Below are 19,795 nucleotides of genomic sequence, written 5' to 3'. Positions count from 1 at the left end.
TCCCCTTGTTCAAGAAGGGGAGTAGAGAAAACCCTGGTAATTATAGACCAGTGAGCCTTACTTCTGTTTTGGGCAAAGTTTTGGAAAGGATTATCAGAGATAGGATTTATAATCATCTAGAAAGGAATAATTTGATTAGGGATAGTCAACACGGTTTTGTGAAAGGTAGGTCGTGCATCACAAACCTTATTGAGTTCTTTGAGGAGGTGACCAAAGAGGTGGATGAGGGTAAAGCAGGTGATGTGGTGTTTATGGATTTCAGTAAAGCGTTTGATAAGGTTCCCCACAGTAAGCTATTGCAGAAGATACGGACGCATGGGATTGAGGGTGATTTAGCGGTTTGGATCAGAAATTGGCTAGCTGTAAGAAGACAGAGGGTGGTGGTTGATGGAAAATGTTCATTCTGGAGTTCAGTTACTAGTAGTGTACCGCAAGGATCTGTTTTGGGGCCACTGCTGTTTGTCATTTTTATAAATGACCTGGATGAGGGCGTAGAAGGATGGGTTAGTAAATTTGCGGATGACACTAAAGTCAGTGGAGTTGTGGACAGTGCGGAAGAGTGTTGCAGGTTACAGAGGGACATAGATAAGCTGCAGAGCTGGGCTGAGAGGTGGTAAATGGAGTTTAATGTGGAAAAGTGTGAGGTGATTCACTTTGGAAGGAGCAACAGGAATACAGAGTACTGGGCTAACGGTAAGATACTTGGTAGTGTGGATGAGCAGAGAGATCTCGGTGTCCATGTGCATAGATCCCTGAAAGTTGGCACCCAGGTTGATAGGATTGTTAAGAAGGCGTACGGTGTGTTAGCTTTTATTGGTAGAGGGATTGAGTTTCGGAGCCATAAGGTCATGTTGCAGCTGTACAAAACTCTGGTGCGGCCGCACTTGGAGTATTGCGTACAGTTCTGGTCGCCGCATTATAGGAGGATGTGGAAGCATTGGAAAGGGTGCAGAGGAGATTTACCAGGATGTTGCCTGGTGTGGGAAGGTCTTATGAGGAAAGGCTGAGGGACTTGAGGCTGTTTTCGTTAGAGAGAAGAAGGTTAAGAGGTGACTTAATAGAGGCATACAAGATGATCAGAGGATTAGATAGGGTGGATAGTGAGAGCCTTTTTCCTCGGATGGTGATGGCCAGCACGAGGGGACATAGCTTTAAATTGAGGGATGATAGATATAGGACAGATGTCAGAGGTAGGTTCTTTACTCAGAGAGTAGTAAGGGCGTGGAATGCCCTGCTTGCAACAGTAGTGGACTCGCCAACATTAAGGGCATTTAAATGGTCATTGGATAAACATACGGAGGATATTGGAATAGTGTAGGTTAGATGGGCTTTAGATTGGTTTCACAGGTCGCCGCAACATCGAGGGCCGAAGGGCCTGTACTGCGCTGTAATGTTCTATGTTCTATGTTCTCTAAGTGCAGAGTGGCAGCGGGTCTCCTCCCTCCACTGATCGCCCCCCCCCCCCAAAAAGGCCCCCCCCCCCCCCCCAAAATATGCTCTGATTTCCGGCGCGGAGCTGATTGCATTAAACATAAGCGCTTGGGAATCCCATCGCAAACCTCGCTAAAGGTTCGAGCAGCGCAGCGGACCGGAGAATCTCGGCCCATCACTGGGAAAAGTAAAAGGGAAGAGATGTACTTAAAAGGAATAACTGGATCATCTACAACCTAATCTTCATCACAATAGATGCAACATGAAATATGAAATTTCCTTTTTCCCGCACCCATCATAAGGGCAAAGATGGAACTTTGTGGAAAGCAAATAAAATTACAATGCTGCCATTCTCTGTCTGCATTTATTATTCCTACATTTTGAAAGTGTCAACTTTACATGCAAGTTTCATCTCATGTTAATAAAACATATGCCTAAGATCCACTCCCACCTACATACTCACAATTCTTTCATGGTATCCTAGAATTTGTCACTCATTATAACATATGCAAACATGGCCCATTGTAGCATGACTCAATCTTGGTAATATGGAACGTGAATATTGCTGAAGCATTTTGTCTTCACTCATCAGGACAAATGCAAGAACAACAAATTTCAAACGAACACAAGTTATACTGTCGAAGGAAAGTGTGCTGATTGGTTGGTGATCTACATTGATTGGCCAAGTTGTTGCAATGGGGGATGCAGCAGGGAACTAGAAACTCTCCAATCTCCTGGGTAATTCAGAAACAGCACAAGGCTTGAACATATTCCTTTTGTTTGCAAATAACAGGTCCCTGCGTATTAATAAATGTTACTTCGAGCAAGCATAAATGAATCACATTACAAGCTCCACTGATTATCTTAAAATGGTGTAACTATTAGCACAGTCAGATTGTTCAGCAACTGCTGCCCAATCACAGAATCCCAATAGATAAGAATAAATGGGAGTTTATTTTGAGCTTTTTCAAGAGCAAATTTTAGTATGTTCCGTAATTTGCCTGTTATGAACAACTGAAGGAACATGCAGTCTGATTCAATCAATAAATCCTTGGGACATACAGTCTACATACCTGACATCACACCGGCACTGAAGTTCAAACACAACAGTGATCAATTGTGTGATAGATAAAACATCTTTTTGGACTGAGCGCCTGCAGGTAGAAAATACTACCTATGTAGCAACCACGTAATCGCAACTTAACTTATTGTTCAAATAGGCAAAGTACAGACAGTACTCAACCAGCCTGCCCTTGCCAAACCTAAAACAAAGCATCTACTCTCAAGCTCATAATGTGGTTCATTTACACTTGCTGGACGTGACATATATGAATATGCTGGGATCCTGCCTCTACAAACAAAAGGAATATGTTCAAGCCTTGTGCCTTTTTTGAATTACCTGGGAGTCTGGGGAGCCTATAGTTCCATTGCTTTCTCCACAGTAATGCATCGGCCAATCAGAGTCGACTTACCAATCAATCAGCACCCTTTTCTCCTGCAGTCTAAACTGCGATTGTTTGAAATTTGATATTCTTGGGTTTGTTCTGATGAGTGCATGACAAAATGATTCAGAAACACATCTCTCTTTTCAGACGAATTCTGAAATAAATTTAGTCAATGCTGCAACTATTTCTTCAAACAGTTTGTTTCATAAAATAATTACGGACCGCAAACACAAATCCTCACTCCAAGGCCGGAATTTTATCGGCACGCCCGACCCACAATCGGGGTAGGCGAGGCTCGCAGACTGGCATTCTCTGTTGGGTGGGCGAGGCGGTAAAATTCTGGCACGAAAGTTCCCTGCAGCTCCTAAGTTAACTCCTTCAGTAAACAATTAATATTTCATTTTTGAGGGACTGCTGAGTATGACTGGAATTTTTACATGTATTTACAATAAAATTAAATACAGAAACCATCCCTCCTTATCTTTGAGTGAATCGCCACACAAAAACCTTTATTATCTTCAAAATCCCCTTAACAAGTTCATACACAGTACACATCTCTCTTGTTGGAAGGTCCTGTTCAAATATAGCACTTACACCCTGAACCTAATAAATTAATTTTCAAACACTTTCTCATTACTCTGACGTATGGAATCCAGAAGCTGTCAATTCACCTATTTTTACACTATTGCACATACGTTACTTCTGGACAGTTTTAATTGCCTCCAACATTGCACTAAATGACAATTTTCAGCATCTTAGTTCCTTCTTGTTAAAGAGGGATTTTCCACTTGCATCACAGTTTGGCTCTCTGACCATCCATAATTCTGTCTGATTAAAATCAAAAGTATTTCTGTTTGTAAGTAATATATTTTTGCAAATGCCAATTGTGGTTTCTTCAAAATGTTCCAACTGAAGTCAAAAGAAATTTTCCTTCAATTTAATTTCAATTTTCTTAAATGTCACCTTTTATAAATTACGATTTTACTTGAACTACTAAAGTCAAAGGGAATATAAATCTAGGGAGATATAAAACAGAAGCTGCCAATTCACCCATTTTTACACTATTGCACACAGTAAAAGTTAAATCCCTCATTCCCCACCATCCTTTGTTGTGTGGATGAGACATATTTTTGTATGAGGCAAGTTTGAATAATTTCCAATTTTTAGAATGGGCCCTAGAATATGGTAAGCATAGAATTCATCAAGATGGACAGACATTCTTGCCTAGAGGCAGCACTGTGGCACAGTGGCAAGCACTGCTGCATCACAGCGTCAGGGACCCGGGTTCGATTCCAGCCTTGGGTGACTGTCTGTGTGGAGTTTGCACATTCTCCCCGTGTCTGCGTGGGTTTCCTCTGGGTGCTCCAGTTTCCTCCCACAGTCCAAGATGTGCAGGTTAATTGGATTGGCCATGCTAAATTGCCCCTTAGTGTCTCAAATTCTGTAGGTAGGGGGGTTAGCAGTGTAAATACGTGGGATTATGGGGATAGGGCATGGGGTAGGCATGGGTAAGATGCTCTGCCAGAGATTCTTGCAGACTCAATGGGCTGAATGGCTTACTTCTGCACTGTAGGCATTCTAAGTATTCGAAGAAATTCAATGGCACAACTGTTGTTTCTCAGGCATGAAATATGTGCTTTAAAGCCCAATATGGTGGACAGGAATTCTGTGCTCTTTAGAAGACAGAAGTGTTCCATCCACTATTGACATAGGCAAAAACTCCACAGTTCAAGGCTGAATTGGGTTAGGCCCTTTGCATCTGCAAACAGGGGGCCAAAAGCTTGTTGGACGGTCCCTCTGCAAAATTTGTGCACCACGAAAATGAGACTTGCTGTAGCCTTTCCCAATACTGTTTTAACTCAACATTCAGATATTGAAGAACATCAAGGATGGTCCTGTGTGACTGATTTCCTTTTCCCCCAACCCCTCCTCTCTCCGTACCTGTATGAAAAGCACCTTCATTGAGCGCTTACCCATTATGGCTTGGCTGCATTCGTTTTTTTTACCTAGTCCATTATGTATATCTTAACTGTGCTCTTGCTGAGATTAAATATTTATGGCACTGATTTTGAAATTATACCTCAGGATTTATGCGACTCAGCAAACGTCTTGTTGCAAAAGCTTCCACCTGATGCAATATTAATATTTTATTCCAATGTTTGCCATTAAATGCTTATTTTCACGATCAAGCAAACATCTTAATAAAGGAAACTAGAGGAAAGGTAACTCAACCTCACTGCATTTCATTGGGCCAGGGTTTTCTGCTGGTGCACGCACCAGCCCTCAACTTCCACCCAATTAATTTTAATGAACAGGAGAAATACGAGTTAAGTGTAGAAAGAGAAACCTCTGACTAATGTTTCTATGCAGTGATGAAAAGAGTCTCAGCATCAATGCACCACCCTTAGGACCATGATTTTGCTCTTTATTAGCAATATTGGCTACCACTGGCAGGAAATTGTTGCACTGCCCTGCCAATGTACCAATTATTTTAATATTTAAATCTTACATCTTATAACTGAAATGTTGACTATGAATGGCGCAAAACAAATTGACATTTAGCCTAGCAATAAACTGATGGCTAAGTGAAAGAAAATGCTTCATGAACTATTATACAGACCTGCTTGTCTGAGGGCAGAGGTAGCTGTATCCATGATGAGGAACATTTTTAAAATATAAATCAGCAACAATATTAGTCATTTCCCCCTGGTCTTCATATTAAAATGGAATTTATAAATAACATTTCAGTTTGATCGTTGTTCAATACATCTGCTTAAACATGATGTGCAGCCTTTAACCAATAGCTCATTAGTATAAAAGCAAAATACTGCGGATGCTGGAATCTGAAACAAAAACAGAAAATGCTGGAAAATCTCAGCAGGTCTGACAACATCTGTGGGGACAGAATAGAGGCAACGTTTCAAGTCTAGATGACCCTTCATCAGAGCTCATTAATATATTCCTCCAACCAGTGATCACAAAGTTTTCCAATGATGCATCACGTAATCAGTCACATTGTCAGCAAATAGAATCAGAAAAGAGCTTCAGAAAAGATGGGATCTTATAGAAAGATGAAAGGATTTGCATATTGATGCTGAACTAATTAACAGTGGGCAAAAACATCTCAATTGGAAACAAATGGATTGTGACATGCATATGGTCCCAATGCCCGAAAAATGGAGTTCCACCAGCTGGTGAGGTTTTCCTGCAGGTCGCCTGTAGGCAAGAGAATTAATAGGAATTCAAAAGACTCTGGATGGCCATCTGCCCCACTAGAGATCTGATTTCCGCTGATGTAGGTGAGTGATCATGAAGGGACCTCAAGGTGGAGGACCTTCTGAAGCCATCAAAAAGTGGTAAAAGTTAGCGATCAGAACTGGCGGGCCTTTACTGTGGAGGAGGTGCTCCATAGGTTTGCCTATAGATGCAGATGTAGCCCTCTGCCACCTGGGGCTCAGCGGTGGGGCAATAGGAGGGGGGAGAGTGGGGGAATGGAATTGAAGGAAGTGTGGTTGGTCCCGTCCACCCTCGTCCTGCCTCTGCCTCCAGACACCTTCAGAGCATCAGCCTCAGCAGCAGAAAACACATCCACCTTTGGGGAGATCCCAGTAGTCACCAATTTGCTCCCAAGAGTTTACTTAACAGCTACTAATCGGGTAGCCTGAAGATCACTCAGATGTGAGGATGCAACAGGTAGATGACCTGATCTGCAACCTTCAAATATTCCCCACCCTCCCACCTCCAAAGCGGTCTCTGTGCAATTAAAATACTGTCCAACATCAACAACCTTCATTTATATAACATCTTTAGGATCCCAAGGATGTTCACAGGAACAGCGTATTCAAGTAAAAACTGAGAGGAATATTTAAAAAGGGCACAGAAAATCACAGCATTAACAGCACTGAAACAAAATGGAGAATTTGAAATGTGACTCTATCGCCAATGCAGAAGAAGCACCAGTGGAGTTCAAGAAATAAAAGCTAACTTCCAATTATTTATTCATAATTTTAGTATTTAACTATATAATTGCTTAAATGACTACTGTAAATTGAACCAAATAACTACTGAGATAATGGCAATCTGGGCCTGTAGAATATGGAAATTTCAGAAGAGTGGGGGTGTGCCTGAGGATCATGTGGGAAATTTCGATCTTGAATCACTCCAGTTCTGAGGCAACTATCTGAAGTGTGAGTAAGAGACACTCCCACACATAAGGAAGGCAGAAAAAACTCTACACAACTTACGCCAAGAGACAGTCACATCGCAAAGAGATACACGTACAGGAAAAGAGGTGTGTGATGACAGTCAGCAGAGGAAGGGAAAACTGCAAAAAATGGTCCAGTCCAACATGTACAGTTTACTTGTTAACTTTGCGGAAAAAGGAAGAAGGTCGTGGGGAGAATGGGCAGGAATGTAACCAGAGAACCCTGGAGCAGGAGGCAGTGGTGGAGGGGAGTTGGGGGCAGAGAACACAGAAACAGCAAAAAAAGAATTATTTTAGACATAGGGAAATTCCAAAATGAGGGGGATAGTCACAATCAAATGGATTGCAGATGGGACTTTCAACCAATAAAGAGGGGAGGATCTGGGCTGAAAAAAACTAAAAATTAAAAAAAAAAGAGAGAAAAATGGTCACAATGCAAAAGGAAAAAAGGATAATAGAAATAATCTGGAAACAGGAAAAATAGAAATAATAATGAAATATCAGTTAAATATAAAGCAGGAATGATGAAAATCAAAACATATGCAGAGATCATCAGCAATCAAAAATGTGATAGGTCAAAATGTGAGAAATACGTCATAGAGGCAGGGTGGGACAGTTACCCAAATAAGAATTAAGTTGATGAACTCGTGGAGTAAAAGAGATACATTGGAAGCACAAACTCAGTTTAAATACTATAGCACATAAGTCATAATCTTAAAATCTTCCATGAAGCAGTGCAATCAGGAAGTGTAATATAATTATTCCTTCTTTTCCTGTTAAAAAGTATTCCTTGATGTAACATAGAAGAAACATAGAAACATAGAAAAACTACAGCACAAAACAGCCCTTCAGCCCCACAAGTTGTGCCGAACATATCCCTACCTTCTAGGCCTACCTATAACCCTCCATCCTATTAAGTCCCATGTACTCATCCAGGAGTCTCTTAAAAGACCCTATTGAGTTTGCCTCCACCACCACTGACAGCAGCCGATTCCACTCGCCCACCACCCTCGACGAGTAACGACGAGTAAAAGCCAGGTACAGCTTTATTAATATAATATAAACTGGTTTAATCAGCAAAATGAGTATCTAATAAGGACGTTAAGTCTTCAAAAAACTTAAAAGTATATATGCCTGCTAGAGCCTGTGAACCTAAGAAAGTTTTTACAATTCTGAACCATCACAATCAGCAGAATCTTCCAATTTCATCCTAGGGTATGGTCAGTTTTGTGGGTAGGATCTGTTTAAAATCAATTGAATATTGAACCAGCGCAACAGATCACAGAAAACACAAAAGCGTGTGTGGCTTTGCTCAAACACACACTCAAGTTTATCAAAGTGGCTTTTATCTCAATCACAAATGCCATTCTTTGTGACACTAACTGAAGTAATCACTTTGCATCCTTCCTGACCTGTTTGACAGTTGACCACGCTACCAAGTAGTCTCATACCTCCTTATGTAGCTCAGTGTCATATTTGGTTGCATACAGTCATATCTCTGTGAAGCACCTTGGAAGGTTTAGCACATTAAAGGTGCTATATAATTACCAGCTGCTATTGTTTAAAAATTCCTGCTCTTTTGTGATGGATCAGCTAATTACACCCGAATTGCACTGATATAACTAGCAGAAACTTGACCCTGTGCTATCGTATCCATTACAGTAACCTGGCAACATGGGATTGGAAGCCAATCGTTCCAGGCTATGAACTCTCCGGAGAATAAATGAAAATTGGGAACAGACGAGGAAAGCAATATTGATAAAAGACACAATCACAGCAATAGAAAGTAAGGACACTCAGTAAGGACAGAACTAAAGAACAGTAAAGGATGAAGACTCTTTCAAGAATTGTTCCAGACACCACAGATGTTGTGGGGAGAGGTACAAATATCAAGGAAGCATGTTGAAGAAACAATATGATTGTAATGCGAGATTTTCATATACACGACTTCAGATAAAAGGTCAATGACTTCAAATCCTGTTTCTCTTTCGACAGGTCTTCATGACCAGCTGAATATCCTTGACACTTTCTGCTTTTATTTCAGTTTTCCAGCATCCCTAGTACTTTGTATTTGTACCAGTCATTTTGTGGAATGTTTTCATGAGCATTTTCTGGAATAACAGGTAATTTGCTGTCAAAATAATGGCGAGGCTAAAGTCATTTGCTGTTATTTATTAGGCAATGACACGGGAGCCTCAGTTGTGGGACAGATGCGCAGCCAAGCTCAAATATTCAAGAGTTGCTTTTGCCAGGCTGTGTCCAAACTGAGCCATGTCTTTCTCCATATTGACATTTCATCATACCAGGAAGCATTGTGGTGAAATGCATAGTGTACTCTCCTAAACCTCAACATCCGCCCTGTCCTGTGTAACCCAATATTGCATACAGTACTCTAATTGAAGTCTTAAAGTTTTATATGGGCTGATCATTACCTCTTAGCTTTTATCTTTTGTACCTCTTGAGATGAAGCCTAGAAATCAATTAGCATGTTTACAACCTTATGGCTATTGAAGTAAACTGCTTGCAATAGTTATAACTGCACTTACAGATTCAGTGCCCTCACCTCTCTAGCACTATCCTGTCTCCCTGTCAGTGATGCTGATTACTTTATCATCGCTCCCTTTTTCAACAAAAACACACACAGCCAGAGTGGAAAAAGATAGGCAGAGATCACGGTAAATCTCTGCGATGCTTTTATATTTACTGAGGGTTCAGATGCACAGACTCCTGGTGACCTGTGTGTCTTTGAAAGAGTCACGTTAATTCTCACCTGTATCACTGGAAGTTGCAATTCTGTCCTGCTTCCCTGTGCTGTTGGTTAAGAGACTGATGCTTGATAGGGAGGTTGGGCTCGAAGATGTCAGAGCGGTAGCTGTTGTGAAGGTGGTGGGTTTTGGTGTGGTGACCTCGCTGCGCCCGGTACTGTTTGGGAGGGATGTTGGTTCCTGACTTGTGAAAGAACTGTCGGTGGCATTGGTATGAAGTGAAGTCGTGTTATTTGTCAGCGGACTGTGCGTTGTGCCAGTCGTGTTATTTGTCAGCGGACTGTGCGTTGTCCCAGTCGTGTTATTTGTCAGCGGACTGTGCGTTGTCCCAGTCGTGTTATCACTCTGAGATGAGTTATTTGTCACGTTCGGCGAATAACTGGTCCAGGAGACGGAACTACTCAGTGTTATGTTGGGAATTGAGGTGGGCAGCACTGTTGTGGCATTTCCAGGTGTACTGTTCTGAAAGGTGAAATTCAATGATGTAGTGGGTAACAGGGTGCTGTTTAGCTCGCTTGTGTCTGAGACTATAGTCAGAGTGGAGGAAGAAAGTGGAGAGTATGCATCTGTTTTTGAACTGCTGGCTGCTGTAATGTTTTGCGAGGTTGTGGTAGGATGCGTGGGGGAGCTAACAGCGCTGGATGAATTTCCTGACAGAGATGCAGTTGCGTTTGTGGTAGAACTGGTTTGTGTTGTTCCGTGCGTAGTCGGGCTTTCGGCGGCTGAAAAGAGAAAGGAAAGGTTTTACTTGTGATTTAACACAAGTTTAACAGGAAATGTCCACCTTTGAAGCGAGAGGACGCGGAATGCAATCTGCCACACTACGGGTGTACACCGCAGCCGCTTCCTCCATCAGCCCTGCTCTTTCCCTCATCACCCACCCCCCCCCCCCCCCCCTTCTCTGCTCAACTGAGCCGCTCGCTGCGAGCTTAGAGCTCAGCCCCTCCTGGATGTCACATCAAAGTTGACAGAAGACTTTGGCTGGTTTCCGAGTGTCCTGTTACACTGTGACCAGGCATTAAACAAGATTGCAAGATAGACCGCGAATTGACTGCAACCCCCGCTATAAAGAACCATCAGAACATTTTGATGTAAAGAATTACTTTCTTTAAGGGGCAGCACGGTAGTGCAGTGGTTAGCACTGCTGCTTCACAGCTCCAGGGACCTGGGCTCAAGTCCCGGCTCGGGTCACTGTCTGTGTGGAGTTTGCACATTCTCCTCGTGTCTGCGTGGGTTTTCTCCGGGCGCTCCGATTTCCTCCCACAGTCCAAAGATGTGCGGGTTAGGCTGATTGGCCATGCTAAAATTGCCCCTTAGTGTCCTGAGATGCGTAGGTTAGAGGGATTAGTGGGTAAAATATATGGGGGTAGGGCCTGGGTGGGATTGTGGTCGGTGCAGACTCGATGGGCCAAATGGCCTCTTTCTGCACTGTAGGATTTCTATGATACTTCCTGATCCACACAATAAAGGAGGGTCTTCTCTGCTTCATACAAATGCCATTTCATCTGTCCAACAGTCCGAACTATATTTAGAATGTGGATCTCAGAATATTCAATTGATAATTCGCAATAAATTGTTTTACTGTACAGAAATTTAAATAGTCTATTTTCCCTTTCGCAATAAATGGTTTTACTATACAGAAATTTAAATAGTCTATTTTTCTCTTTAGCTTAAATGTCACAGCGATTCACAATCCAACATCTTGTACTTACCCCAGGAAAGGATAAAGTGGTGCTGACATAAAATCAGCGCGAACTTCGCCCACATTGTTACTGAGATCGTTCAAGTTTCCCCCACCCCGCCCCTCTTCCCTCTAAAATCACTCCAGTCGAATTTTTTTTTTAAAAGAAACAACTTAAGACAAGGTGAGGTCCGAAATGTCAGCGTTCAAATCTGCAATCATATCTTCCAGAACAGCGATTGCAGCGTGGTAAACAACGCAACCCATGTGAGCAGCAACTGCCTGCAGCCGGAACTGAAAGGAATGAACCGAGGTTTGTGTCCTAACCTCAATGTAAACTGGAGCTGTGCGTCAGATAGGAGAGCCGAGACCCAGCCCACTGCAATCTCCAACACCCGACTCGGCTCCAACCGCCAGTGAAGGGAACACAACGCCAGATAGCTCAACAAACAGCGATGCAACGTTAAAAAAGGGGGGAGGATTACCATAAAAAAACACACACATGAAAGACTTTCCAGTTACTGGCAAGTAACCTGTTGCAGTAGGTGTGACAGCCTATCTACTTGCGGGTGTGCTGCAACATTTAGTTACTGGTTTAACAACCAACCGCACAGAGGCTGCTGGCTGGCAGAGCCCAGCGCTGCACCAATGGAAGCACAGGCTGGGGTCAGGTACCTGGCTCGGCTCAGTGTGTACACTACCTACAGCGGCTGGTGTTAGCCGGCTCACAGAGCTGGTTACCAGGCAGTTGCATCCAACTCGGGTTTTAATCACACTGAAAGGGCGTTGTAACCCCAGCCCGCCACACTCCTGACTTTTCCCTGGCCGTGTTTGCTTATAAGCTGTCAAATCTCAAACTTAGAAACATATCAACAAGAAGCAGGAATAGGCCATTCGGCCCTTCGAACCAGCTCCGCCATTCATTGTGATCATGGCTGATCATCAAATTCAATATCCTGATCCACCCCCCCCCCCCCAACAATAGAAACATAGATAATTGTGGGCAGCACGGTGGCACAGTGGTTGGCACTGCTGCCTCTTGGGACCTGGGTTTGATTCCCAACTTGTATCACTGTCTATGTGGAGTTTGCACACTCTCCCCACGTCCGCATGGGTTTCCTCCAGGTGCTCCGGTTTCCTCCCACAGTCCAAAGACGTGCAGGTTAGGTTGATTGGCCATGCTAAATTGCCCTTAATGTCCCATGGTGTATAGGTTAGAGAGATTAGGAGGGTAAATGTGTGGGGTAGGGCCTGGGGTGGGATTGTCGGTGCAGACTCGATCAGCCGAATGCACTGTAGGGTTTCTATGATTCTATGATTCTGGTGAAAGGTCATTGGCCTGAAACATTAACTCTTGTTTTTCTCTCCCTGCAGATGCTACCTGGCTTGCTGTGCTTTTCCAGCATATATTGAGTTTATTTAAGGGTGACAGTTCTCACTTAATGTTTTGAGCACAGTCCCCAACTGTAAGATCATAAGAAATAGGCACAGGAGTAAGCCATTTGGCCCATTGAGTCTGCTCTGCCATTCAACAAGGTAATTGTTGATCTGGGTTGGTTTAGCTCAGTTTACTGGATGGCTGGTTTGTGATGCAGAACAATGCTAACAGCGGAGATTCAATTCCTGTACTGACTAAGGTTATTCATGAAAGCCCTGCCTTCTCAACCTTTTCCCTTACCTGAGATGTGGTGATCCTCAGGTTAAATCATCACCAGCCTATGGTCATCTGGGACAATGGCAACTTTGCCGGTTGATCTGACTGTGATCTTAACAGCACTTGCTTTCCTGTCCCCATAATCATTGTTAATCAAAAATCTATCAAACTCAGCCTTGAATAAATTTAATGACCCAACCTCCACTGCTTTCTGTGAAGGAGAAATCCAAAGATTCCACGATCCTTTGAGAGAAGAAATTCCTCTTAATCTCTGTCTTAATTGGGTGACATCTTTAAATTGTGTCCCGTAGTTATAGATTCTCCCACAAGAGAAAACATCATCTTAGATCAGAAACTTTACATTGCGATATGATCACTGTTCATTCGTCTAAATTCCAGTGAATATTACCCCTACCTACTTAACCTTTACACATAAGACAACTGCTTCATCGGAAGAAACAGCCTAGCAAACATTGTATTGTTTCCAGTGTATGATGATGATGTGCCTTTAAGAAATATATTTATCATGTTTTTGTAAGGGGCATGTTTAGAATTCCGATCTGTTTTGCAGGGTGCCGACTTGTCTAACAAAACCTGCTGCCTGGAATGCCAGAAGAAAGCAATGGCTCTCTCTCTCTCTCTTAAAAGACCTCTCTGGGAGTTACAGGGCTAGTAACCTAAATCACAGAAAATATACTTGTCTTTTGCTGACTAATTTTAAAGAGGGGATTTAAGTCTATAAAAGGAATATTGCTTGAACTGGAACTAATAGCAATTGGTTAGCAGTTAAGACTTGTATCTTGTCATGTTTAAGTGTTGTTCAATTGTTAGAAGTTAAGCTAATTCATTTTTTATAGCTAAACTGTGTTGTTAAATAAAGTTTATTTTTATAAAGCTTCCTAGTAACAGTGCATCGGCAGAATCACACATCTCATCCTCACACTAATGCCAAAATTGATAATTGCTCAGGTCTAGTCTGGCTTCATAATATGCCTTAGGATTTCTGATCTGGTACCCTAACATATATTCTTCCTTAAGGAGGAGACAAAACAGTACACAGTGCTCCAGGTGCTGTCACAATAATGCCCTGCATGGTTGTAGGAAAGCTGCCTGATTACATCGACTCAATGCTAACTCTGTTTCTCTCTCCACAGACGCTGACGGACCTGCAATGTTTATCCAGCATTTTGTTTTCATGCTTTCTTTTATACTCCACCCTCATGCAATAAAGGCCAACATTCTATTTGCCTTCCTAACTACTTCCTACCTACATGCTAAGTTTTTGTGGTTCATGTACAAGGACATCCAAAATCTTCTGCATTACTCTGCTGTATTCTGTAGTAGTCCCTCTCATTTTGAATAATATTTTGCTTTTCTATTCCTCCTGCCAAAATGGATAACGTCACATTTTTTGCATCATACCCCATCTGCCAAATATCTGTCAATTTACTTAACCCATCTCTATCCATTTGCAGATTCTTTGCAGCCTCCTTACAATTTTCTTTCCTATCAATCTTTGCATCAGCTGCAAATTTGGTTAGAGTAGTCAGTCCCTTCATCCAAGTCATTAATATAGGTTGTAAATAGTTGAGGCCACAGTCATCCCTGCAGAACTCCACATGTTACAATTTGCCAACCTGAAAAAGACGCATTTATCTTGACTCTGTTTCCTGGTAGTTAGTCAGCCATCTATCTAATATATCATCCAAACACCATGAGCTCTTATCTTGTGGAGTAACCTTATACATGGCATCTTATTAACAGGCTTTTGAAAATCCAAATATACTACATCTATTGTTTGCCCTTAATCTACCCTATTGTTAAATCCTCAAAGATTTCTCATAAATTTGTCAGACATAATTTCACTTTCAGGAAACCATGTTGGCTCTGCCTGACAGTATTACGATTTTCTAAATGTTCTCCTTAATAATGTTCCCCTTAATAATAGATTCTAGCATTTTCCCAATGACAGAGGTTAGACTCCTGGCCTATAGTTTCCTGCTTTCTGGATCTCTTTCTTGAATATGTGAGTTGTATTTGCAGCTTTACAATCTACTGGGACCTTTCCAGAATCTAGGGAATCTACAATCTCTGGAGTCACTTCCTCCAAGACCTAAGGATGCAGGCTATTAGGTCCATTCTCCTTAGAAACCCATCTCATTGACTAAGCTTTGGAGCACAACTCCTAATATCTCTTTCTTTAGCTCAACATCCTTGTTATTCCTTATACCTTTGTAGAACATCATGAGATGTTTTCCTTTATTAAAAACACCATAGAAATATAAGTTGTAGTTGTAGGCAATGTTAGTTACTTAAGTATTATCCTTTAATTTTTTGGATAACCTAATTCAGCATAAAACATGCTAGAATGTAATTATTAATTACCATTAGTAACCACAAAAGTATTAAAAATCAATGTTAGAATGTAGTGGTGTTGAATAGAGTAATCTGTCATAACTGAACAAAGCATCCCAAGTAAATAAAAGCTTTCATATTACCTTAAGAGCCCATTGTGGTAAAATGGGTGACAGCAAAATATTTTTATTTGTTGACCTCCCATGTATTGTGCACAGAAATAGAATTAAATGCACTTTTTTATAGGTAAAATACAACTGGGGAGTGACAGACACATGACTCATAAGAGCAGAAGGGAAGACTGAGCAGGTTCATGAGTGATGCTGATTGATACAGCAGTGGGGAGAAAGATAGATCAGGAAGAAGGGCCTGTAGGATGGGAGGGGTAGGAGAGCAAAGAAGTGGAGGAGGGGAAAGAGCAGAATGGGAGAAAGTAGTGGGAAGGAGAGGGAAAGGAATACAGGGTTAAAGGTAAGGAGGAGAATAAGAAAGGAGGAATCAGGTCAGGGGACATAAGAGGAGACAAGAAGTGGTGAGCGAAGTGGAAAGTTTTTAATTCAGTGCAGGTCTGTTCAGGTTCACAACATTGTTGAGTAAATCCCATTCCAAATATCACACAATCAAACACGAGGTTCCAGCAAACACATTTCTGCAAAGACATTCAGTGGTTGTGGCAGAGAATTGCATGCATGATCAAATCTCCAATTTACAAATAAAATCTCTAACATGGGGACTTCTGTTTTTGTGACATTTCTACTTTGATCTCCTTCTGATCAAGCTACGAGCCTATTCGTCCCTTCTCTCTTCTTGGACTGTTGTTACATGATCTTTTTCTCATGTGATCAGTGTCCTGTCTGCAAGTCTGAGATTTTTTCCTCGTATTATGACCCTTTTCTGGTTAACTGTCACAACTTATGCTGCACTTTCTGGCCTTCACATTTTTACCTCTTTTTGCCAATCCACGGGTCTAATCTCAACTGTCATCTTGCACTTTTAACCAATGCTGATATTTATAAGTGGCCTTTTCTGCTCTTCGTATGATGGTGGCATTCCTCCACACATTGATCCCTTCTGGTGTGTGCCTACCTTTGTTCCTACTTTGGGAGTGATGAGAGCGTAGAACCTTTGCTCTAAGGTCACACAAGGATACAAGCTGCTTGTAGGTTTTCCTACTTGGGAAAGGAGAAAGAAAGAGCAGCAACTGAGGTGGACAAAACCTCCAGCTTCTACACTCCCATTACTCCTGGGAGGTCTGTGCCAATATTTCCAAGTGTCTCCTGACAAGGGGATGAGGGTTTGAAGAGAAGTTATCCCTCAGATGGTCCCGATCCTGTTACTTGAATTATGCGACAGATGGTCTTGCTGAAGGAAGGGGAGAACGGTAGTGTTTGTCTGGTGAGAAGGATCGTGCATGTGGCATCCTAGGATAATGTGAATGTTGAGAGTGAAACTTAGCAAGTAATGCACATAATGAAGAGATGGTAATGTGCAGGGAAATGGTGAGTGAGTGACACATGATAGCATTAGGAGAAGAGTGGAAACCTTCCAGCTGTTACTTGGTGAAAGTAAAATGCTGCAAGTGTCTGCTTCTGATGACAGCTGCTGAGAACGATTGTAGTAAAAAGGGCAGTAAATGCAAATTGCTGTTATCTTCGGAGGTGAAGGAGGTAGGCGTCCTTAGAGCACAGTGCAAAGGAGATGGAATTTCTCTAGCAAGATCAGATGCACAGAAAGACAGAACAATCATTTCACCTTGGCAGAATGGGCAAGGTCGTTGAACTTTTTCCTGAATTGACATGTTATGCACTCTCCCTCAAGGCTTGCTGTGGAGTTTGTCTTTCTCTAAGTCAAGGAGGACAAGATCTCTCTGCAAGCCTAGGTTTGCACCAAAATGGCCTCCTTGCAGCTGCATCTATAAACCACTGGCTCTTGTATGTGCCATGCTGACCCCAAATTTCTACCACAATAATCCTAGCAACAAAATAAATGGCTTAGATTTAAGAGATTGCACTTTGCTTTAAGAAGACTGAGGGCACAATTTTACCTTCTTTTGCAAACTGGGGCAGCAGGTAGGAAGGGCAACGTTGAAACAACCGGCACGAATGGCAGCTTTCTCCACTGTGTGGCTATGAACTTAGTGCATAGCAGTTGAAGGGGCAAGTCCCATGACATCACACTAATGAGGCAGGCTCAGATCAAGCTAGCCCTGCCAACAACTTAGTTTTTTTAAAGATTGGGGTGCCTGTTTTAAAGGCTGCCCTGGTGCTCAAAAGTTAAAATGGAACCCGGTCATGACAGTCTCCCCCCTGAGTGATGTACTCACCTGATCTCCTCTGGTGGGTATGCCTGGCAGGTGCACGCTGTGGCAGACCAGTCATAATCTACACCAGTATGCCCTTGCAGCGACATGAATGGATTACCTCATGGTGTTGGTGGTGCAGGAGGACAAATGATCAAGCTTAGAGGCAAAATTTAAAATATGCCCATTTCTTTAAGAAAGTTTTGGTTGGGAATAAAAGTCTCCATTTACAAGATTCTATTTTTGAAGATCAGCTCTCAAAGAGTGAGATTCAGGTCACCGAAATTACAGCACTGCTACATTATGAGGGAGATTTTACGAGAAAAATTTGAAGTGTCCAGCTATGGGCACTGAAGGAAAATGGGAGAGTTTCAGATCCGTTTTTTGGGTGAGTCTTTACTCCCAATCTTATGCATTTGGTGCATGAACAAATGGGCTAGGCTGTTTCCAGCTACTAGAGGCAATGGGTGGGGCTTAACTCACCAGCCAGCTTGCTCTAGCAGCAGAGGGAGCTACTGCACATGTGCAAACCTCTGTGACTGCACATGCGCAACTGTAACAACCGAGGCCTGACAGAGAGAGAGAGATCTGTCAGGCCTCTGCTCTTGCAGCCATCCTCAAAGAACCTCCTCCCCCGCTAACGCAGAGGCCCACAGCCAATCGCGAGTCCCAATCTCGAGCCCCACACCACCCGGAAATATCACCCCCGCCGCCCAGACCGAACGTGCCCCCTCACTGATCTGCAGAGTGCGCAGCAGACCCCCCCCTCCCGATACCAATCGGAGGCAGAATGCACAGTGGGCCCCCCTTCCTCTCTCCCCCCACTGATCTCCGGCAGAGTGCACTGCATGCCCCCATCCTTCTCCAATTGGGCTGCCCTGCCCCTTCAGGCCTTGCCACCTTCAGGCCCTGCCCCCTGGCATTGCCCACCGGGCAGTGTCAAGGTGTCCTGTGGACATTGCCACAGTGCCAGGCTGGCAGTGCCAAGGTGCCTGGCTGGCACTGCGCAAGGGGCAACCCCCCTTCTTGCCCTCGACCTTCCCAGGGAGCCTCAGTGGCCTGTTATACCAGCGAGGCCAACATGACTGTTTCCGATTGCTGGGGACCAGGTGTTTTCCTCGCCGGAGAGAACCTCCCTCAGCGAGGCCACAAAAGCAAGTGAGCCCGTACGATTGCATCCCGGGCTCGCTAATGAAATGCAAATAATCATTCAAATAAATTTAAATAAATTATTCAGCCTCTCGCCAGAAATGGGCGAGAGGCTCCGGTGCTGGTAAGATTGCAAGAGCCAAGAAATCGAGTGCGATCCTGATTTTCTGGCTCTCACACGATTTTACCAGCTCGCTTTGCCCATCAATGGGTGGGGCAAGCCGGTAAAATCGTGGCCCATAAGTCTAAGATGGTGGCTGAATAGTTCATGCTGCAAGCTGCAAATCTGCATTTCCATCACTAAGGGCAGTGTGTAGGGATGTATGTGCAGGGCTATAAACCCCACTTTGAAAGTGTAAGCAAGAGTGTCTGCTTCCTCAAAAATGTTATAATTGCTCCCTACTGAATTCCTGAGAGGAACAATGGTTTGAGAAGGATGTAAGTGAAACAAAATCTCTGATCTTTCTCATAACCAAATCTTGTTTCAAAAGAGCAGGCAAAGGAAGAAAAAGGTAAACAGAGGGGTGTTATCATGATGGTTGTTACAATAAAATGTGAGCAATATATCTTCTCATCATTATACTCACATGTCACTATTAACCTACAAATAACAGGATCTGTCTGAGAGATTTTAGATGCTGAAGTGAGTGTGACTTCAGGGTCAAGACAATAATGAATCTGCTCGGATTGTAATGTAAATCTTCTATCAATCTGCTCTTTGCAGATGGTCACATATAATGGGCAATGTTTAGGAGGAATATAGTTTAATACTGCCACATACCTCTTACCCTGAAATTTGTTCTGTCATGCAG

General features: G+C 42.8%; 1 protein-coding gene across 1 annotated transcript in view; it reads right to left on the bottom strand.

Annotated features, from left to right (window-relative positions):
* LOC144505125 (uncharacterized) overlaps positions 1-12,142 on the bottom strand; it is a 29,724-nt gene extending 17,582 nt beyond the window's left edge. Inside the window, exons 1-2 of the mRNA XM_078231015.1 lie at positions 11,558-12,142; positions 9,851-10,567 (exon numbers count right to left, since the gene is read on the bottom strand). Coding sequence (XP_078087141.1) covers positions 9,851-10,567; positions 11,558-11,612 — 772 coding nt within the window. The 5' untranslated portion in view covers positions 11,613-12,142. The remainder of the gene's footprint in view (positions 1-9,850; positions 10,568-11,557) is intronic.
* Between the last annotated feature and the right edge of the window lie 7,653 nt (positions 12,143-19,795).

Source organism: Mustelus asterias, chromosome 16 (genome assembly GCF_964213995.1).
Source record: "Mustelus asterias chromosome 16, sMusAst1.hap1.1, whole genome shotgun sequence".
Taxonomy (NCBI): Eukaryota; Metazoa; Chordata; class Chondrichthyes; order Carcharhiniformes; family Triakidae; genus Mustelus; species Mustelus asterias.
The sequence above is the reverse complement of the archived record's forward strand: the minus strand, read 5'-3'. Positions and strand labels throughout refer to the sequence as shown.